At 44.5% G+C, this 26957-nt stretch overlaps 2 protein-coding genes across 3 annotated transcripts; one reads left to right on the plus strand and one right to left on the minus strand.

Moving 5' to 3' along the window:
• The first annotated feature begins 189 nt into the window (after window positions 1-189).
• On the plus strand, window positions 190-8884 carry EEF1AKMT1 (EEF1A lysine methyltransferase 1). 2 transcript variants are annotated; one of them, XM_030475798.1, is made up of 5 exons: window positions 190-243; window positions 4706-4870; window positions 5793-5875; window positions 6518-6981; window positions 8274-8884. In XM_030475798.1, exons 1-4 carry the CDS (start codon window positions 220-222, stop codon window positions 6933-6935), a joined length of 690 nt encoding a protein of 229 aa, XP_030331658.1. In that variant the 5' UTR covers window positions 190-219; the 3' UTR covers window positions 6936-6981; window positions 8274-8884. The 2 variants fall into 2 exon arrangements, with proteins under 2 accessions (XP_030331658.1, XP_030331659.1); XM_030475799.1 differs by having other exon boundaries at window positions 6518-6798.
• A 5971-nt stretch (window positions 8885-14855) lies between these two features.
• On the minus strand, window positions 14856-26301 carry IL17D (interleukin 17D). Its single transcript, XM_030477476.1, has 3 exons — window positions 26096-26301; window positions 25676-25965; window positions 14856-16827 (listed from the first exon to the last, which is right to left on the minus strand). The coding sequence occupies exons 1-3, from the start codon at window positions 26108-26110 to the stop codon at window positions 16512-16514; spliced, it is 621 nt and encodes a 206-aa protein (XP_030333336.1). The 5' UTR covers window positions 26111-26301; the 3' UTR covers window positions 14856-16511.
• Window positions 26302-26957: the final 656 nt, after the last annotated feature.

A 26957-nucleotide genomic window follows, 5' to 3' on the forward strand; every position in this document is an offset into this window, starting at 1 on the left:
GGCGGGCGACGCTGCCGCGGCTGCGGCAAGCGGGAGCACGCTCCGCCTCATACCGGGCGCCCCGCTCCTGGCGACCAGCGGCACCTCGCGTTGGGAACGCGCCTGCCCCGCCCCGCCCGCGGCAAAGGCGGAGCCGCCGCCGCAGCAATCCCCGGGCCCGCCCTGCCCCGTGTCACCAGCAGGGGGCGGCGGCGCCGCGGCGGGCGGGGAGAGGCCCGCATGCGCGTAGGGGTCTGGCGGCCGGTGAGTGGAGAGAGAGGCGGGATCGGTGTGCTGCCGAGAGAGCAGCGACTGCACGGGGTCCGCGGGCCCGCCCGCCTGTCCTCCCCGTCAGGGCGGGCGCGTGGCGTCTGCGGCCGGGGGACCCTTCCCAGCGCGACGGCCCGTGGGGCCCCGGGCCTGGGGGCCCCGCTCTCGGCTCGGGCGGGACTGTGAGGCGGGAAGCGGGAGCGGGCCCTCAGCAGCGTTGGACAGTGCGGCGCCTCATGGTGACCGGCCGCGCTCCGCTCCTCGCTAGCCGCACTGGGGTTGGGGGCGGCCGGAGGGCGGGGGGCGCGCCGGGCCCGGAGCGGAGCCTGCGCAGGGGGAGAGCGCGAGCGGTAGGTGCCGGCAGTGGGTGCTCAGAGCAGTTAAACACAAGAGGGAGCAGAAAAAAGGGGCCTTTCATAAGCTGACAGCGTTCCCTCTTCATGTTACTACCGGAGGGTAACAGCGGTCGAATCCAGCTTACACTGCCTCTCTGACCGTGCTCATTAAAAAGGATGAGAGTTGGGCTAGAACACATCATACTGCCCTTCTCCTTCAAGTAACCACCTGGTCTCCACACCTTGTTTTTTGATTCCAATACAGTTCCTGTATATTAATCCTCTGAAAGCCTCTCATCTGTAAATGCTTCTGTGTCACTTCGAAGCACTGTGAAATCTCGTCACTGACAGGGATCCTTGTAGCTCAGCAGCAGTGTGTGTCAGGAGCTAGCCCCTTTTGATTTCTTTTTAACTAGGCTCTAGCAGGCCATGCTTGTTGCCTTCTAGTTCTTGCCTTGGAAAACAGTCGATCTCTGGCAGTGGTGGTCATGCCGCTCACGATCACAGGCTCTGTCATACACCTTTTCAGGTTACCTCATCATTTGCATTCTCAGGTACTTCTTCCTTGCACTTACTCCCCTGCAAAAGCTGTTCTGGTCTTTGTATGTCTTGCTACCATTCTTGAATCTTTTCTAGCTTCGGAATTCTCTGCATTTGTTGAGCTGAAGAGACCAGACCTGCTGTTTAGTTTTGTTCAGTATGTGCTGGTATCTCAGAGCTGTTGGCAGATCCTTTTAAATTTGTTTGTAAATTCTACTTAATCAATGTTCTCATCGGTCACCATTCCCACGGAGGCAGGAGACTTCGGGATTGTGATATGTGATTCTCCAAAAACATCCTATCAGCATTTGGTGGCAGCTGGAGAAATACACCAAATGGTAGAATTTTGTAGGAAAAGAAATAGACTGTAACAGAAAATATCATAAAATGACAGCATAAATGTGTGATCACCCTTATCTTAGATATTATGTAGAATTCTAGTCTCATCTCAAAAACTGGGTATATTAGAAGCGTTTAACAAGGATGAGCAAATGCACAGAAAGACTTTTGTCAGCCAGTCACTGGAGTGGGTTAAGGCACTTCAGCTAGAAAAGTGCCAACCTGTGGAGTGAGGGATGGGGGATGACCTGCAGGTGGCTGTGAAACGACGCATGGAGTGTTGTGGAGAGAGTGTCTAAAAGCTCAACCGTTTGCTTTCTCTTCTGATATACAAAGTATTTGCATCACGTGATATTAGTAGCCATGTTCACAGCAACAAAACATAAAACTTCTTACCAGCTGACATTATAGATTTAAAAATTTTATGTGAATTTAAGGGGTACTGGACAGGTGTCTCTAAGAGAACTGCATTCACAGAATAAATCACTTCAGGTGCAGAAACAACTCCCCTAGTGGAAAATGGTTAAAGTCTGGGAGTGTTATAGAGTGGGGAGGTATCGCATATACTTGCCTTATCTTATTCCTTCTGGGACAGCTGCTTTTGGCTGCCTTCAGGATAGGATAATTGCCACTATCAGCACTACAGGGTAGAAGAGTGACCAGCATCAACCCTTTCTCTGAACTAGCACAGCTTTCTTCTTGAACCATTTGCCATGGATGTTAACAAAAAGTTCTCCAGACTTGATCCTGAAATGGAGCTGTTCTCAGATCTGTGGTAGGTGAGCTGGTCCTGGTCCACAAATCCTGCCTTGTGCCTCTTCCCTCCTCCACAAAACCATGAGTACGTAAGAAAACAGCTTCAGGTTTGTGTGAAGGTTTGTCACTTCTGCTTTTCTGATGTCCCCTGGCTTGGCCATCATGCTCAGAGGCCATTCTGTTTCATGGCACCTGGGCCCCAAAACTTGAATTTGTGTAGCTTTTCCCAGTTGACTGCCGGGGAACAAGCTGCTGATGCTGCCTGTGCTTGGGGATGACCTCTCGGATGTTTGAGAAGTTTTGATTTACATTGGAGGACTCTACAAAACAGGTGTAGGTATGGCCCAGCATTGCTCTGGTTCTGCTGGCTGCACCACACTAGCTAGCAGGAGGATTTTTTTATTTTTTTGTCTAAATTACTTTAGACCAATAAATTCCATACACTTTGTCCTGTCAGTCATCCCTGTGAAAGTGCATTTGGCGATAACTCCCAGTATCTTGTCAGATCATTGACAATCAACTCTTTTTAAGATCAAAGATCTGAAAAATTGTTTCCACTAGGAAAGATCCTTTCTCTGTCTGTGCTTTGACTATGGTTGGGACAGAACTCCCCCAGCACCTCTGTGTGGGTTAGCTTGGTTACCCCTCCAGTTGTCTGGAGATGAGGGATTTGCATCCCTGTACATATTCAGGAGCTGAAGCTTGAGCAGAGCGCAGTACATCCCTTGTTTTAAGGTTGACCAGCAGGTCATAGAATCATAGAATGGTTTTGGTTGGAAGGGACCTTAAAGCTCATCCAGTTCCAACCCCCTGCCATGTGCAGGGACACTTTCCACTTAGACCAGGTTGCTCTAAGCTCCGTCCAACTTGGCCTTGAACACTGCCAGGGCTGGGGCAGCCACAGCTTCTCAGGGCAAGCTGTGCCAGTGCCTCACTGCCCTCATAGTGGAGAATTTCTTCCTTATATCTAATCTAAATCTACCCTCTTTCAGTTTAAAGCCATTACCTTTGTTCTATTCCTGCATGTCCTTGCAAAATCCTTCTGCAGCTTTCTTGTAGCCTCCTTTAGGTACTAAATTCTCCCTGGAGCCTTCTCTTCTCCAGGCTGAAGAATCGCAACTCTCTAAGCCTGTCTTCATAGGAGATAAATGATACTCTGGAAAAGCCAAGAGCTTTACTCTTAGCACATGTAGGTGTGTTCTGTGTCAGTGGAATAGCAGAGTAATTAGTGAATTCTGATGAGTTTTCTCACAGGTTGATAGTACCATTTTTCCAGCAAGTGGGGAGCAGCTGTGTTTCAGGAAAAGTCTTGAAAGCTGTGCTATGGCAAGCAGCATGGAGGGAAGGGTGGAAGGGGAGGAGGTTGTGGATTCTGGAGTTCTTGTTATACAGGGAATGGGGAGAAGAAAAACTGGGGGCAGCTGTACTCGAAATCATACCTGGCTTCTGAAGTTGCACACAGTTCAGATGGCACACGGTTCTCCCAGTCACTTCTGCACAAAGGCAGGCGTCTGCCCTCTTCCAAGCTCTGTTAAAGTAATTGCTCGTGTACTTACTAAGTCTTAGATCAGAAGCAGAGAAAATGGATTTCTCCAGAGAAGAATCTTTTCCAGTTTTTTCCAGTACTTTTCCCATGCAGGGTCCTGTTTTCATCACCTTCGTTCCACGAGGTGGCACTGTCTTTTCTGGGAAGGACCCACAGCTTTTCCCCTGGATGCTGCTTAGCAGTCGGGGTGAGCAGGGGAAGTGATCCTGTGCAGCATAACCCAGCACAAGAGGTCTCTGTGCTGTACTTCTGTGTGTGCACTGTACTGGGGCTGGACTTTTCTGATAGTATATACTGTGTCTTTTTGGTACGAGTTATCACAAAATACACAAGTTTGGTCGAGTAGTGTTGTCTTAGGAAAACATCTTGATTTTCTTGCCTGCTTTTGCTTGTAGAAGGTTTCTGGCATTCAGAGGAATCTTTGTATGGCACAGAAGTTAAAGCCAGGTTTCTTCATTTTGCATCAGAATTGTGTGACTTTTGAACATGGAAAGGAATGAACAATATCTATCATTATTTATGGGAGGGAAGGGAACAGTTTCTATAGGATTTGCCATATCCACTGAAGTTTTTTGCCTCCCCACCCCTCCTCCTTTTTTTTTTTTCCCTGATACAGAGAAGTTGTACAGATTCAGGAAATCACCGTAATGACAACTTCCCTCCAAGAATACAAGCCAAATCTGTATGGAATATAGAAAAGGAACACTATTGCTGCTGTTCTTGAATTCTGTCTGGAGACGTGTTATTTCTAATCATCCTCACGCTTGTTTAAGAGCTCCTAAGTAGAGAGAATATGTTTTCTCTTGCAGGAGGTTTTTCTAGTTAGCTGTTAGGCTGAGTCTGCATTGTCAGTGGAGGTGGTTGTACCTCACGAGACTGTGCCATTATTAAAAGCATTCACCATTGAAAAGGGTTAATTTAATTAAATTCTTTTCTCTAGTTGACATCTAGAAAAATGGATGATGAAGGCGATGACATTCCCCAGCTTTCATCCCATACGTTGGCCGCCCTCCAGGAGTTCTATTTGGAACAGCAGCAGAGAGAGGGCATGAAGACCTCCCAGGGGTTTAATCAATATTCCATTGGCTCAATAGAGGAAGACTGGGTAAGAAACTATAAACTTCAGTGCATGAAGCACAGTTAGAGGAGTAGCCTTTACTGAGTTTCTGTTGTGGTTGGATAATGAAATTAAATTAAAAAAGGGAACACTCAAAGATGTTCCTAGAGTAGCAAAATCAAACTTCATGGGCAGCAACACTGTAGGGATATTTACTTTAATGTTAAATCTGGGTATATTTGTCTGCCCTACATGGGGGGGGGAGTGGAGCAGAGAAAGGGGTACAACATGGAGAGGGAATAAAGCCGCTAACAAAAACATCTAAAACATCTATCCCTTCTGGAAATTTTAACTCCAGCCTGGTATGTGAATGTAGAAAAGATGCTTCCCAGGGTTTGAGACAAACACTGAGTAACAAGATCAAGTGATCTTTCCTTTCACATTGTATTGCATTCTGTGGTTTATGTCTTTGCTTTTGTGGATGGTTGCTTTGCTGCTTTTATTTTTTATTTTGACAGACTGATTTTTGGTTTGCCTCTGTTTTTGGGGGACTTTTTTTACTCTTTTTCTGATCTCTTCTGATTTAGTACTTTTACCCTTTATTTCCTCCTATACTGTCACTTTTCAAGTTCCTTTTTCTTCTTCCACTAAAAATTTAAGACCACATAAATACTGTGCATCTGCACACTGGGTTTGAACTAACCTCCTCAGTGATCTTGCATTACTTGGTTTTCCTGATACCACAGTAAATGCTTTGGAAACACCCAGTGGAAGCTACCTGCTGCCTGTCCCCGGATTACAGAGGTGAAAAGATTGTCAGGAAAATACTCACTTTTCCAGCTTAACAACTGGTGAACTGAGAAGTTGCTATGGATTTTGTTTTTCTTCAAATACAACTCACCACACCTAACAGTACATAGCACAGTCCGAAGATTTGACGTTGTTTGTGATTGTGTGTTCTCTTTCTCAGCAACTGAGCCAGTTTTGGTACAGTGATGAAACCGCATCACGGCTGGCTAACGAAGCGGTTGTGGCAGCTGGGAAAGGTGGCAGGTAGGTTTCAATAATTACGTCAGGGATTCAACATGTCTTTTCTGTAAATACTTTGTTTCTACTGTGTAGGCAGAGCATGCAGTGTAATTCATTACTCATTGTACTTCATCTTTGTTCAGTTGAGATATTGCACACATGCTTTGCCATTATTTGTGTAAATAATAGTCCATCCTGATCTTACCTTTTAGCATTTCATTGAATGCTGTAGGCTCTGCCTTGTACAAGTTTACTGTGAATCTTTTCTTTTTTGAGAGAGCTCCAGAGCGTATCAATGATTTGTAATTCTTTTCTCTGTTTTCATACAATGTTTCTGCAGAACAGATGGAGAAACTTGGTTTTCTTCCTATTTCTGTAAGGAGTCAGGTTTAAGTTTTCAAGTATATTTCCTTGCTGTTCTGAAACAAGATTTTCTCTGTAATTAAGCTTAAGTTGTGCAGCATGGAGGCTGAATAAATGGCTTTCATGCTTAAAACTCTACTATTAAAGTAATTATTTGTTAGAATGGAGGATGAATAGCTTACCTTCTGGGACTAATATTTAAAATGTTTTCCCAAAGCAGCCCTCAGGACTGCTGTAGGGTTGTTGGTTTTTTTTGCTGTTGTTTGCCTTTTAAATGAATATTCTCCGTTGTCTCTTTTTCAGGATAGCATGTGTTAGTGCACCCAGTGTGTACCAGAAACTGAAAGAACAGGATGGTAAAGATTTTTCGGTCTGTATACTGGAGTACGACAGAAGGTTTTCTGTATATGGAGAAGAATTTATCTTCTATGATTACAACCAGCCTTTGAACTTACCTGAAAATCTCCTGCCACACAGTTTTGACATCGTCATAGCAGATCCACCCTACCTGTCTGAGGAATGTCTTCAAAAAACTGCAGAGACCATCAAATATTTAACAAAAGGAAAGATTCTGCTTTGCACGGGTATAGTTCATAAAAATATTAGGTCACCATTAAGCATCTTTTTCTCTCTCTCAAAAGATGAAACTTTCTCAAGTGAGAAAACTATTGACTCAGTAATACTACTGTATCATTACTTCAAAGAGGAATATGTATCCTAAGCTTTTTATTGGAATACTTTAGTTCAACCTTTATTTTAAACTGAAGGTATGTGTTTTTTAAGAGTTGAAGTCAGTACTTTCTTCATATGGCATTGTGAGTTTTACTAGATCTTTGAAAAATTACAAGATCATCCTGCAGATTTCCAGAAGTATTTTTTTCTTGTAAAAGGCCACTCTCTATAAACTGGGTCTTACAAAGATAGGTGCAACTTACTGTTAATGTCTTATTGAATAACCTTAAGAATTTGTGATTTTTTTTAACATGTCAGTAGCTACAGGACTTCAGCTGCAACGTACTACTTAGCATCTAAGGTGAGCTAAGTAGAAAGAATAACAAATAGGTTGCAATGGCCTTTGCTGAGTAAAGTGGGATGATTTTAGTGAAGTCTTGAAAAGAAAAACAAAGTAAACTTACCCCCACCTCATATTACCTGTCCTTGCTGGTAAACACACGAGTTGTAATGTGAATGAACGTGTGAGGGAGATTCTGCCACTGTGATTCAAGCAAGGAGATCTTGGGCACTGAAATACAGCAGGAGGAATTAAAAACCAGTGATAAGAGCAGTGAAACTAATTTACCAACTGTACTTGCAGGGCCTTCTTTATGGAGGTGCATTTGCTGTTTTAAGGAATGATGAGTATCTGCTTTAGTCATGGTGTTTCTTAAACTCTAATCTTATTACAAGACATCTGAAGACATCCAGGAAACTTTTGCAAAAAAAACCCCAAATGACAAAAACCCTCTATACATATAATGTGAGGGAAGTCAACCAAGCAGCCAAAATGAAGAAGAATGTGGCCATGGAAAACCTTCTTTGCTTAATTGCACATGGCAGTCACGCACAAGGATGGTTCTCACAATTTTTTCCCTAAAATGGGTAGGTGGTCCTTAAGTTTACAGAGTTTGAGAAATGCTGCTCAAGGAAGTGATTTCTTAGTGTGTAGCTGTAAATACTGCACTGCAGTTTATTTAAGTGGAAGAGTATATGTAATCTGTTTGCATTTCCCATGGCTCCCTACCATGTAATTTCTTTGGCATGTAGCAAGAAGATGGAGTTCATTTCTGTTTTCTATAAAAGGGACACTGAGCTTACCCTCCAGCTACTTTCATGAAACTTCATGGGCATTCATTTCGTTGGGGCATCTTCCATTCTTTCAGATTTATTCTCATTTCCAAATAGATTCAGTTGTTAAAGAGGGCTGACAGTGTAGCTGCTTTAAGCCTTGCTTCCTTAAAAAAAGCAGGCTCGCTTTATGTGCATTTGGGAGGAGCTATTAAAAAATCCCAGACATTCTGTTACTGTTTTTCTCATCAAATGCTAATTATTTTTGCCGCAGGTGCAATCATGGAGGAACAGGCAGCAAAACATCTCGGGGTGAAGATTTGCAAGTTTATTCCAAAACATGCACGAAATTTAGCTAATGAATTTCGGTGTTTTGTGAACTATGCTTCTGGGCTGGATTGAGCCTCCTAAGAAGATCTACAACTTTTTCAGTCATGCTCCTCTCTATTTTTTAGCAGTGACTCCATATTTCTCAATGCTGAAATCCTCAGCTCCAAGTACTGTTTTCTGGGCCAGCTTTAATCATGATAGCCTCTCTCTTTTAAATGTGTAAGCATTTGCAGCCACTGTTTTGTATCTTCCCTCTTTGGTAAATGGGGACCAAACAGCACAGGTGCTAGACAATGGGAGCTTCTCTGTTAGAGGTTCATTTGAACTGGCAGGTTTTACCATTCAAGGATTCTTCAGTGACCCCTCCAAAGTGATTTTAGCTGGTAGGTGTATAACAACACACAGGTGCTTGCCTCACAGACATCAGAGTCATCACTGCATCAGAAACAGATGACTTGCTAGCTAGCGGATGGTTGAAAGAGCGTGAGTAGTGGCCTCCTTTCAATCTTGAGAGATGCTCCCTGAGTAAAAGGCTCGAGAGATGTTTGTTCTGAACGTGTCGTGTGTTTTCAGATTCATTACCCAGCAGGCTGATGTTTTTATAAAGGAGAACTAGAAGAGAAAATAGGTCTCCTTCTGGAGAGGCCTCTCCAGTTGCTTTTAATAATCATCAGAACTACCTATCAGTTGCTAAGTAAGGTAAGAACTACTCTCTCACTATCATTGCCAGACTGGCTTTTTAAAATCTTGTGGTTATTAGAATCATAGAATCGTAAGGGTTGGAAAGGACCTTAAGATCATCTAGTTCCAACCCCCCTGCCATGGGCAGGGACACCTTGCCCTAAACCACGTGGTTCAAGGCTCTGTCCAACCTGGCCTTGAACACTGCCAGGGATGGAGCATCCACAACCTCCCTGGGCAACCCATTCCAGTGCTTCACCACCCTCACTGCAAAGAACTTCTTCCTTATATCTAATCTAAACTTCCCCGGTTTAAGTTTGAACCCATTACCCCTTGTCCTACCACTACAGTCCCTAAGGAAGAGTCCCTCCCCAGCATCCTTGTAGACCCCCTTCAGATACTGGAAGGCTGCTATGAGGTCACCACGCAGCCTTCTCTTCTCCAGGCTGAACAGCCCCAACTCTCTCAGCCTGTCTTCATACGGGAGGTGGTCCAGCCCTCTTATCATCCTCGTATTATTTCACCTTGCTTTGTCACAAACCCAGACTTTCTTTTTGTGAGAAGATTTTTTTTGTCATCACTTAACCACCATAGAAACTCGTGTATGTATGCATGCTCTACTAAGTCATTACACAGGTCCTTGCAGAAGTACAGTGCATTTATTTTGTGGTGTGTATGTGTTAGTGCAACAGAAAGTCTTTTAAACTTTAAAAAACCCCACACAACTAGGCTGTTCTACTGACTAGTTAAGCTCATCTCCTGAGGTGGTATAAACGCAATGTCTCCTTGAAAAAAGCACATAAGGATTTCCCCAGTAGAGAGAGCTTTACTGGCATTAAGAATCCTATATATACTAATCCTGATTAGTCAGGCCAAATCACCTGGAATATGAAGTGATTGCTAAATAAAAATGCAACACACCACCCGGTCCTTGCGTTAGTGCTTCAGGCTGTGTGTGTTCCTCAGTTCTTCCTTTGAGTTACTGTTGGTTATGAGATACTTCTGTACTAATGTGACCCATATACACTAGTCCCTTAAATCTTGAATCATAATGAATCTGATTAAATACAGTGCCTGCTTTTTAGTGGATTTCAATATCAAGCTAAAGATGATTTACAGGTATGCCAAGTTTGTAGTTACAAGAACAGGCCTTTTTTTCCAATTGCTCAGTTTTATCTTTGCCTCCTGTTCCACAGACGGCTGCAGAGCAGTAGAATAGGAGCATCTTGGGAATTGTTGAATCATACAAGGCCACTGATATGTAACAGTATATTGATAAACTCACGCTCTTCCTAATAGAGAAATGTTAAATTTTATATTGCCCAAGGTTTGGGCTGTATTTCGATCCATTTCAGTTAAAATAGATGATATATTAGAAAAACTGTGCTTTGGGATAGTAGAGATTTTTGGTAATTGGGAATTTTTAAAGCCAGTTTTGGCTAGCCTATTGACTACACTTCTAATGTATTTTTGGGTGAAAGCTGGTTCATAAATTCCAAGGCCCTCAACAGTTTTATCAGCTATAAATATACTATACAAAACATGAGTACTTGGTTTTGTATACCATAATTATCTATTGGGATTGTGTAAAAGACTGCAGAAATGCTGCATCTATAAAATAAATCACCTAAAATGAAGTATTAAGAAACTTATTTTGTGGTGGGGATGAACCTAATTAAGCTTGTGAGACAAGACTTTTAAGGAGGCAGAGGTAATACCCATGGTTTTGTGCTTTTCTGCTGTTTGGATGCAGATTTTCCTGTCTGATGGAGTAAATAAATGAGCAGGAATAACATAGATAGGATATAATCCTATGTCAGTGCTCAGAGAATCATGCTTTCTGAGCTGGAGACAACACTGGTTCATAAATACCCATCCAAGTCACCACTGCTGTCTTCCCCATTTTCTAAGAGATGTTTACTTCCTAAGGCTTTTCTCCTCCTCACATTTTATACCTGATGCTTCCTGCCCTCTTTCCCCCATACAGTGCTCCTGAGTTTCATGATACCAGTCTTCTTTCTCTTTAATGTTCCTTGTTTCTATCAGACTAGTGATAGGTGGTGTTAAAATGGGAAGGGTGCTGCAGAGAAAGACGACGGAGGGAGAATGGAGACCAGGCTCTCCTGACAGTTTCTGAGAGCCCACAGCTGACAGTTTTGCTTTTCAAACCAGCAGCCATCCTTGCTGCTGAGCCAAATAAAGCCAGAACATCCCCCCCAAATGACTGTCCACAGGTGATGTACAGCTGGGTTTAGGTGTTTTCCAGGAGGCTACACCATTACTTTTACTTAGGCAGCTTCAAAATAAAGCAAACCAGAATGTTAAATGCATAGCTATTGGCACAAATCTATCCTTCACAGTCATAAACTGGTTTATGTTTATTACCTTAATGTCTTGCACACCAAGCAGATGGAGACAATGAAGTAACTCCTGAAACTATATTTTTAACTACGTAGGGGCTTCAGGTGGGACAGGTACGATTGCCAGAAGGGATGATATTCTTCCCCTGCCACACACCTAAATTAGAATGTGCTGTTCAAATACAAGCTTCACTTACGTTGCTGCTTTAATTGCTTCATTTTGGTAAATGTGCATTGAGCTCTGCATCAGAATGAAAAGAGCTTTGCTAACTGCATCAGAGACTATTCTTAAACAAATAAAAGTACACCACTCAGTTGTATGAAGCAGTTCAGTTCACCAAGAAAATAACTGCTGCTCCTCACATGTAGGTCAGACAGCTTTGAAAAGAGGCACTGTGAAGATGCATGGTTGTGAAAATGAGAGTACATGCAAATCTGTGTAGATGCACTCAACAGAGCAGCCTGTTGTCCACCGGCTTCCTGCTTGAACAGCCTGGTGAGTACCAGCAGCTGCCCAACCACAGCTTGGCTGGTGCATTCACAGCTATCATCAGTGATAGGAGGTAAACTCTTTTTGCCGTGCTTGTTTCCAAGGAAGTAGCTGTGTTTCTGAGAAGGCTGCAAGTCACACAAATGCATAGTGAGTTTGTACTTTCTGCCATTGCAGCAACTTCAAGAAATATGTGACAGCAAAATCTTCTCTTCTGCAATAGAATTATGAAAACAAACCTTCAGTGTCAAGTAGTGCCTGGCTTGCTTTATGGTGGGTGTCTCATGGATGTACCTTCTATTGAACAGGCTGTGGGGAAGTGTTACCACCATGCTGGTTTTCCACTGGCAGTTGTGACTGCAGAGTTGGATGTGCTACAGCCTCTTGGCTGCAGTAACGGGCACGGCACAGCAGCAGGACATCTTGGTGCCCTACTGTTGTTATGAATGTGACACTTGGCAGAGGAAACCTGGGGTCTTGTGCACAGGATGGTGTCTTTAGGTGGAAGAGAGTGTACTGCAGCTGCCTGCACCTCACCCCAGATGACAAATGAAAACAGCTCTAGAGCCAGTGTTGCATGAAGTCCGAGGTACTGCTTCCACTGATGTCTGATCTGTGCTTCCTGATAAAAATAGTGTTGCTTTCAGCTCCATGTTGCACAGTTAGCCCATCTCTGTACCACACAGTTGTCCTCACCTCTCTGTTCATACCCCTCTGTACCAGAGCAAGTGGGAGGTACGGCTGATGGTCGCTCTTGTCACTCTCCATTGGTTCCCTGCATGGCGCATACCCAGTGCCATGCAGGCAGATGGGAAACAGGTCAGCCAGGTTTGGGGTTTGGGTTGCAGAAGCCCCTCCTCAGCCACGTCAAAGCTCTGCTGCTGCTCTGGGTCTGCTTGTGGTCTGCAGCCCCCTCGGAAGCACAGCAAAATCAAGTGGTATCTCATGCCACAACTCAGCAAAACATGTAAGATTGACTAGATCTCCCTCTTGTGCCCTAGTCCAGGTAGTTGTGGCTGTTCCCTAATCCCAGTGAGATTAATGGGTGTTCAGACTTTCTGAGCACTCCATAGCCATGTTCCCTTTTCCCCTTGCTGCTTTAGTGTTCTTCCACGTGATTTCATGTTTACTTGCAGCTGTAGACCTCTGCCTGTTCAGACAAACACCGTCACGTAATGACTGGCTGGTAAACCAAAACTAACATCTCAGGCTTTTCTCAGCCTTCCTCAATAACAAGAATTTTCCAACCTATCTTAAGTGATACTACAGAGAAGAAAATAATCTCTTTAGCAAGGATATTGTTCTGTATTTTGTGTCTCTTAATGTACTCCAGGGACAACCTCATTGAAGGAAAAGATTTTCCTGGCACAACAAAAAATTTCTCAAATCAGCTGCAGCTGCCAGATAGTTTCAGCTTTGAATTGTTTGCATTTATTGGGCCTGGAGTTGGTTCAATGAGGCATTTCATGTCTGCCTTCTGTCAACAGTTTGTGAAGCCTTGAAGCAACTCCAGTGAACCCTCCCTCCCCCCATGCAAATTAAAGGCAAGGCTGCAGCAGCTGTAACCAGAGGACTAGAAGCTGGAAAATGTCACACCCCAGTTGAAGTGAAACTGATATAAATCCATGCTGTGATGATCCCTTTAAAAAAAATAAATAAATCCAAACAAAAGCAAACTACATTTGATACTCACCCTTTTCCACATGAGTAATGTGGAGAGGGTTTATATATGGAGGGGTATTTTGAAGGTTAACAAATGTTTGTGTAGCTAATAGTTCTTGATGTTAAGTATTAACAAACAGTTGTTCACCAACAAACTATTATCAAACAGTTGCTCAGCCTAGAACACAAACACAGGCTTTAAGAGACACCTAACTGGAAAGCAGGAAGCAAATTAGCCCAGCTGAAGAGTCTGCCACGAAAGAGGGCAAGGATTAGAAAAGGAAAATGGGCTTCTGAGTAAGAGAACATGAGGTTGCTTGTAACCACGGGAAGCTTTCTGCACTTGTTACAGTATGACGAGAAGGAGGTCGCCAACATGATCTATTGATCCACTGAGGTTTTGTAGTTCTCTAGTACTTTCCTTTCAGTCATCCAATTCCTGAAGTTATATGTAAACTAAAGCATCTGTTTTTCTGGATTGGCAAAACCTATTATGTTCCATGTACCTGATCTTAGCCTGCAACTCCAAGGAATTCCCAGAACATGCTCTAGTTACTTGGAAAACCTCAAAATGACTCCATAATTTATGCCTGCAGGACAGGAGTTGCCACAGAAAGTGACATTTTTTTTCTCCACATCATGCAAATGAGTCCATGTGCTCTGGTAACTCATTTGTTGCAGACAAATTTGTATAAGGGAAGTGTGTGGGCAGACAGATGTGTTTTGCTAGAGGACAGGACAGTGCTTAGCCAGAGCTGTGGCTGGGAGCCCTTCTGCGTATTTGCTACACATTAAGGGCTGTGTGCTTTGGCTTTGTTGTTGTTGTTTGGGGTTTTTTTACTGTGAAGACTTTGCTTTCCATGCTGTGGAGTCTGAAGGTCCAACTTTACCCTATCTGAAGAGAGAGTGTGGAGAAAAAACCCACAGTAGTGAACCCCTAAGGTCAGACTGCTGAAGCAAGCATCATCTCTTGCAGTGTTTCTCCAGGTCTGTGAGTCTGCTTCCCCTCTGAGCCCCTCTGTCTTTGATTACCATTTCCCTCTCTTCAGAGGGTGAGAAGTTCTTCCATGTTAGGAGGAAGGAAAACTGGATGTAATTGCTTCAAGTATTTATATTCTCCAGGGACCAGGTAACTACCTATAACTGCTGGCAGCAGCCGGGCAATTAGCTGTTCTCTGAGCAGTATAAACACTTTATGACCTTCTTTGAACTCTCCTTTCAGAAGACCCTTGAGATAGAAGCATCACAATTTGAGGAAACACAGATCAAAAGACAAGGAGAATTGTGGAAAAGCATTTGCAGAAGAAACGCAGTTATAAACTTCAATTTGACGTTGTGATGGGAATCTTTTATTGGATTCTGGAGTTCTTTTAAAGTTGTTTTAGGCTTTGTAAGAAGCTATACAGATTGCACTATAAAAATACTGTTGTACTAGACAGAGTCGTAAAAAGCACAGTCAATAATAAGGCACCAAGACAAGAAGTTATCATATGATTTTCATTCTCTATATAACTTGTTAATTCTGGTTAGCTCATAGTCTTTCCATTCTTCATCTAATGACACTCCAAAGGAGCCTGTGTTTGTGCAGGACTTTAGCTGCTATGCATTAAGCCCAATTTTGAGATTCTTGATGTAGCAGATACATTGCTGCATATGGTGTTTGTTGGTTTTTGTAATGATGTTGCAGTCATGATCCTTCAACTGTAAAAGGCATTCTCTGCTGTGTATTCCGAGATTTATCAACTTAGACAAATATGGCCCTTGAGGAGTTCTGTTTGTGCAGGGTATGCCTGGTTACCCCTGGTCCTCAAGCACTAGACTGAGCCAACCTTCAGTCTCTTGATCTGGAAATGCAAGTTTTTGTGTATCTAGGGGTTCTGGTTAGGGCTTGCCATCAAGTTCCTGCAAGCTGCAAGGATGGAAGACTCTCCTGCAGACCAGCATCATCTGCAGGCAATTGTCTATTATGTGTAGCATAAAGAAAACTAAGCAACAGTGACTGTATCAATCACTTGGATTTAACGAGTTTGGATTGGCCGGGAGTCACTTCAATGACTTCTGTAGCATTTGAAGTCAAGACCTAGCCTGTTCACTCATCTGCAGTGGACCCGAGATGAAGCCTAATCCTTCCAACTTATTTTTTTTAATGGGGAATCTCCTAAGATGGAATAGGTTTTTGCTTTTCAACTGTTGCCCTGGGTTCAGAATACAGTTCTGTCACAAGAAACAGGCAGTTAATGACGAATGAAATCTAATACAGAGTCTCTGGGGCCCAAACTGTGTTTTTTCTAATTAATATTTTCTCTGTAATGAGACTTAGTCCACATCCGAAAAGTCCACCGCAGTTTTAGAAGATTCTAGCATGCTTCTGTACCCTTAGCAATTTGGCAAGTTTAAAAATAGCAAACTGATAGAATATTGTTTCATGAATGACTCAAAATCAGCAAAGGTTTCCTTGCTGTAGTGTATAAATAGCCAAAGATAGAACAGCCAAGAACACTGCCTGGAGTTGAGATATGCAACATAAAGGAAGGCTCTCCCAGCATGAGAAATGATCCCTTTCACTGCCTGAGCTGGCACATGTGTGGCAGCTATGTCATCTTTATATAAGAGTATTCAGAAGTAGAGTATAAGAGATTCCTTAAAAATATGTACAACCAGTGTCTGCTATAGTAATAGCAAGTGTGTCTTACTGTTGCATCATACTCTAAAACATACTGCGAATAAGCAAGGATAAAGTGGAAGTGTTCTGCTCTAAGAAAAACAAACCAAAAAACTTTGAAATTTGCAGCAAATACTTACATGAACTAAAGAAGTTCTTAACATGAATTGTCATCTCTAATGATGTGAGTGACTGGACAAAACTTTCCATCTTATAACTGTAAGTAGAAAGAGAAGGTAAGTCAATGTGTTTGCTGCTGTGGGGCAGTTTCCTGAGGTGGTGAAATGATGTGAAGCCAATACTATAACGCAACACTTTATATATTCTTCATTCTGATGACGGCTTGTTCTGGCTTACCAGCAGCTTCATTTCTTGCTTGTCTATGCTGGAATTTACGCTTTCGGCCTCTTTCTCTTGCTCAGGTACACAAGTGCAGCCCACTGGGATAGTAACATAATCCTCTGTGTAGACGTAGCGGCCCCCCGCGCAGGAGGAGGTGCGGCGGAGGATCACTGTTGGCATGTACACAGGGGTGCTGCGGAAGTGGAAATTCTCCTCACCAAAGATCCCCATGAGGCAGCCCTTGCACAGACAGTATGCTTCAGGAATGTATTTAGGGTATCTCGTGGGATCATACGAAATTCTATAGGGAAGCAAATAATAAAGATTAATTAGTATCTCTAAAAATAGATATATTCATCTGGAAAACATTATTATTATGTGATTTGACCATAAACATTTACATAAGGTTTTTTTCTTTGCCAGGAAAAATAGCTGTCACTGTTGCTGTCTGCCTTCTTACTTGTAAGTGAAAATAAAAACCACACACAACTTGTAGAACTGATCAGGTCCTGCAGTGCACACTGAAGTGTGAAGTGACTGGCTTTCTAACATTAAGATTCAGGAGCTGCAGCAGAGTAAGTTTTGCATTTTGGACTGAATGGGTAAAAAGGGCATTAAGAAGGATACTTGGGCATTTCCAAACTTTTGATCTGCCTTCTTAAAAAATTGGTAGAAATCCTTGTTAACATTATTATTGTTGAAGCTCTGACATCACGTTTTAAAAGTTACATTGTACTATTATTTCTGCAATAGTTTTTGCTCCCTAATAGGGCTATAAGGGGGTTTTAAAGGTGCCTTCCTCCTGAAAACAGAACCAGTATTTCCTTCTCTAATTCACCTGCACTGTCTCTCTGTCTAACCAGAGAAGAGTAACATTTGCATGCCCACACTGAGGTAAACTTTCTGCCCTCCCTTGCTACATTTTGCAGTAAAGCATTGCCCCAAAGCTTCAGCAGTATAGCCTCTATTTTTTGTTGTCTTACCCTTTCTTTTTGCTCCCTAATGGCCTGTCTTGTTACATAAGTACAGCTTGGACCAACAAAGTCCAACTTCTATCATTCCTCTCTGGATGTTGTTGGATGCAGAATGAAGATGTGATATAGGCTCTCAAGTCATACAGATCCTGGCTGACCTACAGCCATTGTTTTTAGTAAAGAGAGTAAAACCTGATAAAGTCTGCTTTTTTCTTTTTGCAATAAAAGAGTAAATACACAGGGAGTGCAGGTACTGGAGCATGGAGCCACGCTGCTTATTGTGGTAGGGATGTATTTGTTGGTTTGTTCTTTACCCACTTTTCCTGCTTATACTGTAATTAATTGCTGGGCATGTCTGTAATTTGCACATTATTACAGCTGTGTGCCAATATTCTAGAAATGATGTTTGCACCTCCAGAAGAAGAGGATTTTAAACAATGTTTAACTCTATGCCAGCTGTCCTCTTTGTACCTCTAAGCTTCCTCCAGATCACATTCTGCCCTCACACTGTCACAAACCTAGCCCTGCTTCCCTGTCCATCCAGAGCAGGATGACAGCTCTCTGGCTGGAGAAGCATTCAGCCCAGAAGCACATCCGGCTGCCTCTCGGTGCTCCCCCCTTGGGAGGATGCTGCTCCCTCCCCCCAGTATGTGAACAGAAGCACTTACCCACCTGTCAGGTAACAGGAAAACCTTTTCTGCCCTTTCGCCCTGCTCCTGCTTCCACACAGGAGATGGTCAGACCTACACACGGTGCACAGCAGAAGTATTCTACAGGCTGTTACTGGCAGGCAGAGAGCACGAAGGCACCCTGGGAGGTCACCCAGCCCAAATGCCTCCATGAGGCAAGCTCAGATGGAATTGCCCACGTTTGCCCAGCCTGTTCTTAAGAACTTCCACAGGAGATGCCCAGCCTGCCAGAGGCTCTGTTGCAGCATTTCACCACCTCTTTACTTGGTAAGTTTTCCTAACGGTGAAGCGGAACATTCTTTTTCTTGCAGACTAAATCAATCATTTCCCATGTTTGGATGGGAAATTACAGCAGCTGAGGCTAAAAACCTGAGTAACAGAGATGTGATGCCAGAGAATGTTCAAGCCTGTAATATTTACTGTGATGTGAAGTGCTGCAAAAACAGTAAAAACTCTTGTGCTGGGTTTTAAGACATCCTCTACTGGGGATCAGGATAGGACCACCACGCAACAGATCAAGTGGGGCAACTATGTAAGAAAAATGAATAAATTGAATACCTGTCATCAGTATAATTATTTATGAGATAATACAAACTACTGAGTATATAATGCCCCCTTCCCACAGCAGTTTCAAAATAACCATATCTGAAAACCATAATAGATCAAAAGTGATCCCTAAATTGTGTTTCTCAGGGCTTGCAGCTCTCCCTTTGGTACCAAAGTGTTAGTTAGCCTTTTATCTCTTCAGCTGGTCCCTGAGATAAGAAGAGGTTTCAGCTGGGGAAGAGGCAGCATAAGTCTGTCTTGAGCTGTGATTGCAGTCACTTACAGTCAACAGCATGTGCACTTGCCAAAAGAGGCAGCCTGGCTCTCCCTCCCACCTGGGTTGATGCTGATGTTTTTCTGCTCAAATGATTGACCAGGGAATTCATTCAGCTGAATAGTAACTTCATCAAAAGCTGCATTTTGGTCCTTCAGCTGTCTTGCCACGTATGCACAGAGCCTCAGACAAACAAGCCAGCCTGAACAAGCAGCTGTAGATGGGGGCAGAAAGGAGCTGCTCTTTTCTGAAGTATCACCAGTTTATCAGGTTAAAACAAACCTGGAAATCACACCTTTAGCCAAACACAAACTTGATCATCCTGTCATCAGAGACTTTTTTTTCCCTCCCAGTGACCATATAATCTGTATTCTTTGTCTTTCTAAGGAATTTGTTTTTCTCACATAAAAATCTTAACAGTTCTCCTATAGCCAGACATCTGTGATGTCGCATGTATTTTTTTGCAAAGCTTCTCTGTCCCATTTATACTCACTTACTTTCCCCAGGAAATACCTTCATGTTACAGGATCTCACACCAATGTGAAATAAAATGTCTGGTAGCCAGTAGAAGGGAAGAATGTGGAATACAGGCTTTTTTACCGTGATACATTCCCATTTCAAAGTCAAGTGTGAATAATTTCAGTGGTGGATTGTTAAACACACCATCTGTCAAGTTACTGGTATTTCCTCTACTGTATTATCTCTAGCACCTGGTTTATGATGTTACTGGAAAGCATGAACACGCTTCTGGATGCAAACATAAGAGTTTTCACTAATAACAAGAGCACACTGTCACTGGAATCATGGCCCACAACAAACTTACCCCTCCAAATTCCCACATGGCAAAAGTCGGGTATAAATGAGGGGTTCTTGGAAGGATGGTGTGGTGTGGTTTTCTACTTTCCATAGAAAAACACCTTATATTGCTAAGTTTGATGTAGATGCCTCTATCATGTGGGGACTGGAAGGAATTGGAGAGGATCCAAACCCAAAGATGGGTCCAAAATACAGGCATGGTTTTGCATTCAGACCAGAATTTCAGGCTAAAGGCTCTAAGTAATGCCTCCTAAAATTAAATGCTTAACTCAAAAGTTACTGAAATTTGGAGCTGTACCCAAGGTTCTTCAGTTCACACGAAAGGCCATATAACTGAAGCCTCCTGTTTAACTTTCTGGGCAACCCAGACTGATTTGGGTCTGAACCATTAACAAACACCAGCCATGTAAATGCAGTTGTGTAACACGTTTCCTCTATTTGCACAAAATCACTCTGTGCTTATAGTGACCACAGCCTCAGCTGCTGTAGATTGATGCATCTCCATTACTCCAAGCACTACAAGTTATGTTCTTATGTCTTCTAGAACAGGGCAAACATGTTTGATCAGGTTAATGAACTAGATAAAACACATGCTCCAAGCTCTCACTGACTCTTTCCTATGTGTAGTGAAAGACATTCCCAACTGGGGTGGACACCACAGAAGCAGCTGGAAAGAGTGGAGAAGGGCCAGAGGAGCACAACTTTCCACTGGGACCTAAGTGTCCCCTGCATCCTTGTGCCATTTGCTGTGGCCACTGCTGCAAACTAGACAGCTCAGCCACTTTGATGAGGGCTACCCTTGTCCTGTGAACTCAGGTCACTAGTATGGAGGGCTAACTCTGCCTTGCCAGTGCTCCTGATTTACAAATGACAGGAGCAGTGAGCTGTGCCGGGCTGCTGGAACAAGCAGCAGGTTTGTACTGAACTGGAACTGCTAATGAAGTGTGACTACTTCTAGGCTGCTTTTTCTTACGACCCTACGAGTGCTTTGAGAGCTCCCAGTGAAAAACAAACTTCCTGCCTTTTACTTACTAAGCCTGGAAAGTCAAGAGAAAATTTTCTGTCAGAAGCAAAACTCTTGGAAAGACTTAATCTGTCTCGCCCTGTACTGCTACTTTCATATGTAGTATTTTTAATAATATTATCACTTCAAAGTTTCCAAGCTTCTGAATCCTGTGGGTCAGATGCTGAGCTGGGGCAGGCAGCTCAGCTGCCTGCTGACTCTTTAGAAAACGACTGTTAGCACTAGGCTAACAGCTGGATGTTATCAGAAGTCTGACAAGCTGATCATCAGCCCTTTACTTCACACTGAAACACTTACAGGATTAAGAGCTAACAACTTTCTTTTCCCTCTTGGCAAGACATTTATTTCTCTATAGCAGGTGTTCTTTTGTTCACATTATGTTCACTTTGTTTAATATACAGGTATTAAGTACAGTGCTTGCATAAAATAACCTAGTGCTAACAGTCATTTTCTGAAGAGTTGTATTAACACATATTCAAATGAAAAGTACTCAAATGATGGCAGTTCTGCATCCCCTGGTTCCTTCCCTTGGCTGCATATTTGGGATACGCACACTGTGCCACATGATAATGTTAAATCCTGGAAAATGTCTTGAGTAAGGTTCTTGAAAATCACTGGAGTATCATTTAAAGGAAAGCCCCCTCTTGCATAACTTTTTTCAAAAGCATTGCAGACAAGCTTGGCTTTTATCAGTAATAAAAGACTTGCCTGTATTACTGTTATTAAGATTTCATGTAGATGAGCACACAACCAAAGATGCTTATAAACTGAAAATGGTTTTTGAAAAGTAGAAAAAACAAGCTGGACTATGCTTGAGAGAAGGACTGGCTAACATGGGATTTCATGATCAGATCAAGTCTGACAATAAAAATTAAATCTCTTTAAATTAAGCCTTAGTAAATGCAGAATTAGACCCCAGAGACAGACACAGAAGCCATGAGATTTGGAAATTCAGAAACAGAATGACTTCTTGAATACACATAAAGCTTTTTTGCTAAATTTGTGCAAAAGTGTGTTTGCAGAAGTCTCTGAATATTCCTACAAACTAGCTACGAATGTTATTCGTAGATAATAACAAATAGACAACAGAGAATAAAAATAAAGCTGATGTGTATAGCTGATTAAGGAATGGCACTGATGCTCTGCATAACCCTATGCTCTGCAGTACGATGAGTGGAATCATCAATCACAGAATCACAGGATAGTTTGGGTTGGAATGGACCTTAAAGCTCATCTAGTTCCAACGCCCCTGCCATGGGCAGGGACACCTCCCACTAGACCAGGCTGCTCAAAGCCCCATCCAACCTGGCCTTGAACACTTCCCAAATCAACACAACCTGTAAATGTGCTGTTGACTTCAGTGGGATCAGATTTTTCCAGCATTACTCTGAGCTTTATGATCAGACCCTGCAAAGGGTTAGATACGCACTTAAAATTAATCTTTTTTATCATGGCTGCTGTCCATGAGCAGCCTGTGTGTGCACCTCTGGAGCTGAGCTTGCACTGCTAAACATTCACCATGATGACAGCTTCTATAAGTTTTACCACGCGGCACCCACCCTGTGCTGTCGGCAGGGACCTGTAAGTGGTAGGACAACCCGTATCACTGACTCTTGTGAAGCAAGTGTGAACCACAGCAGTAGCCAAGGCCCACGGCCCTTGCCACTACCTCTGTGTACAAGCAGGCCTTCTGGGTTTGACTGCCCATGTAATACTGCTAGAAAGGACAAGCAGCTCCTGGGTAGATGCCATACACTGGCACACAGTCAGCCTGATGATTTCACAGCAGAGCTTCTGCAGTGCTGAGCAAATCCAGTATGCTCAGGATTCCACTCCACTCAACTGACTTCAGGGAACTCTGCTGCCTCTTTATAGCTCTGCAGAGTAAAGAGCGATTCATGCGATTGAACTTCGTGCCCTGAGTTATATACTGATCTCCTGTGGCCATCAGGATGGAATTTCAGTATCAGACAGATGAACTAATATTTTTCCCTTAACTTTTGCCTCAAATACCACCTGTTGGTTGCTGCCAGCAGCAGGATCGTGGACCAGATGGATCTGTGGTGCAATCCATGTGCAACTCCTGTATCTCCAGGTTGTAGCAAGCCAAAAATGATGTAAGTCTTGATTTTTTAAAGACCAAGTAGTAGAAAATTAATAATAGTAAGCACAGAACAAAGATAAGGAGAGTAGCCACACAAGGTCTAGTTGAACTTTGAACCAATCAATTCTTCCATGAACAATAGAACAACAAACTTGGATATATGTGATGTGTGAATGTTATACACAGATCTCTAAGTAATATATTTGATTCTTTCTCACAAATGCTGATAGGAAAAAATTTCAGTTAACTTGAACTGAACGGCCGTATAAGCAGAAGAATTACAAGAAGCAGTGTTAAGCAGCTGGGAGCAGGTGCCTAGGGAGATATACAGGGGAAGGTAAGTAGAGCCAGACTTAATATCTTTATTATTAATGACCTGGAATAGGGAGTATAAATAGTACGTTAATGAAATCTGCAGATGGTAACAATGGGAACTGCTGCAACACCAGTGAAGACAGAGAAACAGCATGAAGTATCTCAGACATTAAAATGCAACTCAAAAAGAAAAAAGACCCTTTATGCACAGAGCAGAAATCAATTGCACTGTAACTCTTTAGGGGCAGAAAAGTTGGAGAGCGGGATGTCTGTGAGGTGCTGAAACAGGGCAGGCAAGATCTTGGCACAGGTTTCAAATAGTCAAATTCATGATTTGAGGGTGCTAACCCAATGGTTAACCATTGACAAGACATAACGTGACACTACTTGCAATCTTTAATGGCGAGTTGTGTATCCTTTTTAAGGACACGCAGTAGCTCTCACTGGGTTTGGGAGCTTGCTGCTAGGGTAATGGGGTGAACACCACAGACCAGACCAGATGTTCACAGTGCTTTTACCTGGCTTCAAAGTCTATGCAACAGTGGGTTGTAATAGCAAATGCACATTATCCTTCATAATGAGCAATTTTATGAAAGTTTTACACTTTCATTACACATCTTGCCATGTCTGTTGCTGTCTCATTGCACACTACTGACACGGAAAAATGCAATCGAGAAAAAAGCTGTAAATGCGATCTGTTCACTAGACAGTGTACTCAGGCCTCTTCACCCTACAGAAACAATTTTTCCCCTAAATATAATTTTAGGTTTTGCCTTTAACGTTGTAACAACTTTTTTTTTCACTATCTTTTAAAATTTCTGCTTGGAGATGTCACCAAGTTACTCGTATGCAAATGGTTTGTGCTCTGCTTGAAAACATTCTGATGACAAGAACAGTGATTTAAAATTTCTTAATGAACTTCTTGTAAGCCAGGCTCCAAATAGCACCTGGTTCTCTGTTAGGAAGCAAGCCTCTACAGAGCTCCCACTGAAAATAAATACCTGCCCAACAAGATGTGAGCACGGCAGGCACTGTTTTAGATGAGGAGAACAATTTTCTGATAGCACTAATATTTGGCAAAACCAACATAAAGAATACCTGAACCTAACAGTAGGTGTTCCATTCATCATACTTGCTTGTTGCACACTTAGGTAGCTTAGAAACCCTCAGTCTGCTTACAAAAATGTATTACTAAAAATACTATTTCTAAAAATACTTAGTTTATGAAAGGCTTATTGAGCAAATAAACCATTTTTCTCTCAGTAGGATTACTTCTTAAAGAAAAGTGGGCAAACCCCATGCCACAAAATAAATGTTTACTGGAGATCACTAATAAGGAGATATTTAAGTTTGATGAATACACAGTAACTGCATCAAGGTATATGCAAAGGATAATATACACGAAGCAGCAAGAAAGTCAGTTCCTTTTAAGTTTGTGCATGTTTTAGCTTCCTGTTGTCTGCAGAGTCTTTACAGAAAGCTGAAAACAGAAAACCCAATTCTGCCAGTGCTGTTCAGACAGAACCACCAGCACACTTGATAGTGACAATGTAATCACACCCTGTGTTTAGTGCACTAGATCAGTGGTTTCCAAGCTTTTCCAGACTTCTCTACATAAGTGCAGACCCTTGTGTATTAACCAGCCTAAGAACAGATTTACTTTATTTAGTTGTTTTTATGCCCCCTTAAAAATAGCCTGTCAGCCCCTGGGGACGGGGGTTTGCAAAATGTAGGCTGGAAACGCAGATGTAGAGAATTGCAGTGCTCATTCCTGCCTATGCTCCTACAGCAAAGCGGACAGCAAGCTCTTGGGAGTGTTTGTGGCGGGTAAGTGAAGACACGGTTCTGCTGGCATTTAACAAGACACACACTGTACTCGGATATACTACAGAACCAGCACCGTGTCTGGAGACACATCTCGGGGGAAGCGTCTGAGCCCTCTGGGGTGCTAAGGAGCCAGGAGGGGCTTTCTTGGTGATGGTCCTTTGCTGAGCAGCCCTCTGAGTGCACTTCACATATGACAATTTGCCACAGTGCTTTTCTGAGGGGCGGTCTGTGCTCCCGGGTGTGTGTGCGCTCCATCTCACACCTTGCTCTACGTCGCTCATTTCTCATTTCTCTTTTTGCCCCTTAGAGATATTCCCCACACGAGCTGTTTTTACACATTTACGTTAGATCTGCCCGTCAGGATGCCCCCTGTAACGCCTTTCCCCCAGGCCGCTGCCCGGTGCGGCAGTGTCCCCCAGGACCGGCGCCTCCAGAGCACCGCGCGGGGAACGGCGGCACGGGGCGTCCCGCACAGCGGACCCGGCTCTCCTCAGCCCGCAGGGACCCGGCACCGCTTCGCCCCCTGACGCGGCTGGACCCCTCTTCCCTTCCCTTCCCTCCCCCGGTGCCCCGCAGTCACCTGTAGGCCCAGGGCGAGGCGCTGCGCAGGTTGACGGGGAGCCGGAACTTCTTGTCGCCGGCCGGCCGGCCCCCGGCGGGGCAGCTGGCGTTGTGCGGGCGGCCCGCGGGCTCGGGCTGCAGGGTGTGGTGGAAGGCGCTGAGCATGCCGGCCGCCAGCCGCCCGTACAGCTGCTCCAGCAGCTCTTCGGGCCGCTCGCCGCAGGTCCGGGTCCGCGCCGGCCGCTTGTGCGCCTTGGCGGCCTCCGGGCGGAGAGGGAGCAGCGCCGCGCACAGCAGCGCCGCCAGCACCTGCAACGACGCCGCCGTCAGCGGGGACGGGACCGGGCGCGTCCCCGCGGCAGCACCCCGCAGCCCCCCGCCCGCGGTCGGGGCTCTCCCCCCGGGTCACCCTGCCCGGCCCCAGCCCGAAGCCCCTTACCCTGCCTCGCTGCATGACGGTCAGGTTGCCTGAGGAAGCCGAGGAGGGCGGCGGGCTGCGGAGCCGCGCCGTGCCGCTGGCTCTCTCGGCGGAGGAGCTGTTGGAAAAGTGCCCCGCTCCTCACTGCATCTCCCCTGGCCTCGCATGCCAGGAACATTTTAGGCGCTCACGGAGGAGGCGAGCGCTCAGCGCCGGGAGCTGGCCGGCCCCGCACTCGCACGGCCCCGCCACCCTGCCCCGCCGGCCCCCGCCGCCAGGACGGACCGATGGCACGGGCGGGCTCGGCCCCACACCAGCCGCTGTCCTGCCCCGCGGAGCCACCCGCCCGGCCCTCCCTGCGGGCCTGGGGCTGCCGGGGCCCCTCCTGGGCTCTCTCAGGAGCCGAGCGCTCCGTTCCACGGCATGCGTGAGTCGGAGATGAGCCGGGCTCTCCTCGGGCCCCTGGGCCCCGAGTCTGACCCACGGGACTGGGGCACGGCATTGAGGCAGAGCCTCCCGTCGTAGCCAAAGTGTCAAGGATCATGAGAAAAAGTGCCGTGATTTACAGCTGAAAACAGCACAACCGTGGCTGTGTAACTGCAGCTGAGGAGGGGACTGCTGCAGTCCGGGCTGTTTTGGTCACTGTGGCGAAACTGGCACCATCCCTTGTTAGGGGGTTGGGATCGCAGACATGCCCAGCTCCAGGAAGCACCTCTGGTCTGGTTCTCCAGAAGCAGCCCTGCTGTGTTGTTTCTCCAGGTAGACGGAGGGGTGGTTGAAGTCCCGCAGGAGGACACAGGCTGGCGAACACGAGGCAACGTCGAGCTGTCTGTACAAGGCCGCATTCACTCCTTCTTCCTGCTGAGGGGGCCTACAGCAGGCA

The sequence above is a fragment of the Strigops habroptila genome, chromosome 2 (genome assembly GCF_004027225.2).
Source record: "Strigops habroptila isolate Jane chromosome 2, bStrHab1.2.pri, whole genome shotgun sequence".
Classification (NCBI taxonomy): domain Eukaryota; kingdom Metazoa; phylum Chordata; class Aves; order Psittaciformes; family Psittacidae; genus Strigops; species Strigops habroptila.

Bases quoted from the DNA above. Each gene is read 5' to 3' on its own strand.
- IL17D (XM_030477476.1), bottom strand. The intron at 16,828-25,675 runs GTGACTGCGGGG...GCTTCCCTATAG, and splicing joins GCCTCGCCCTGGGCCTACAG to AATTTCGTATGATCCCACGA.
- EEF1AKMT1 (XM_030475798.1), top strand. From the start codon at position 220: ATGCGCGTAGGGGTCTGGCGGCCG. The intron at 4,871-5,792 runs GTAAGAAACTAT...TCTCTTTCTCAG, and splicing joins GCTCAATAGAGGAAGACTGG to CAACTGAGCCAGTTTTGGTA. The intron at 5,876-6,517 runs GTAGGTTTCAAT...TCTCTTTTTCAG, and splicing joins GCAGCTGGGAAAGGTGGCAG to GATAGCATGTGTTAGTGCAC.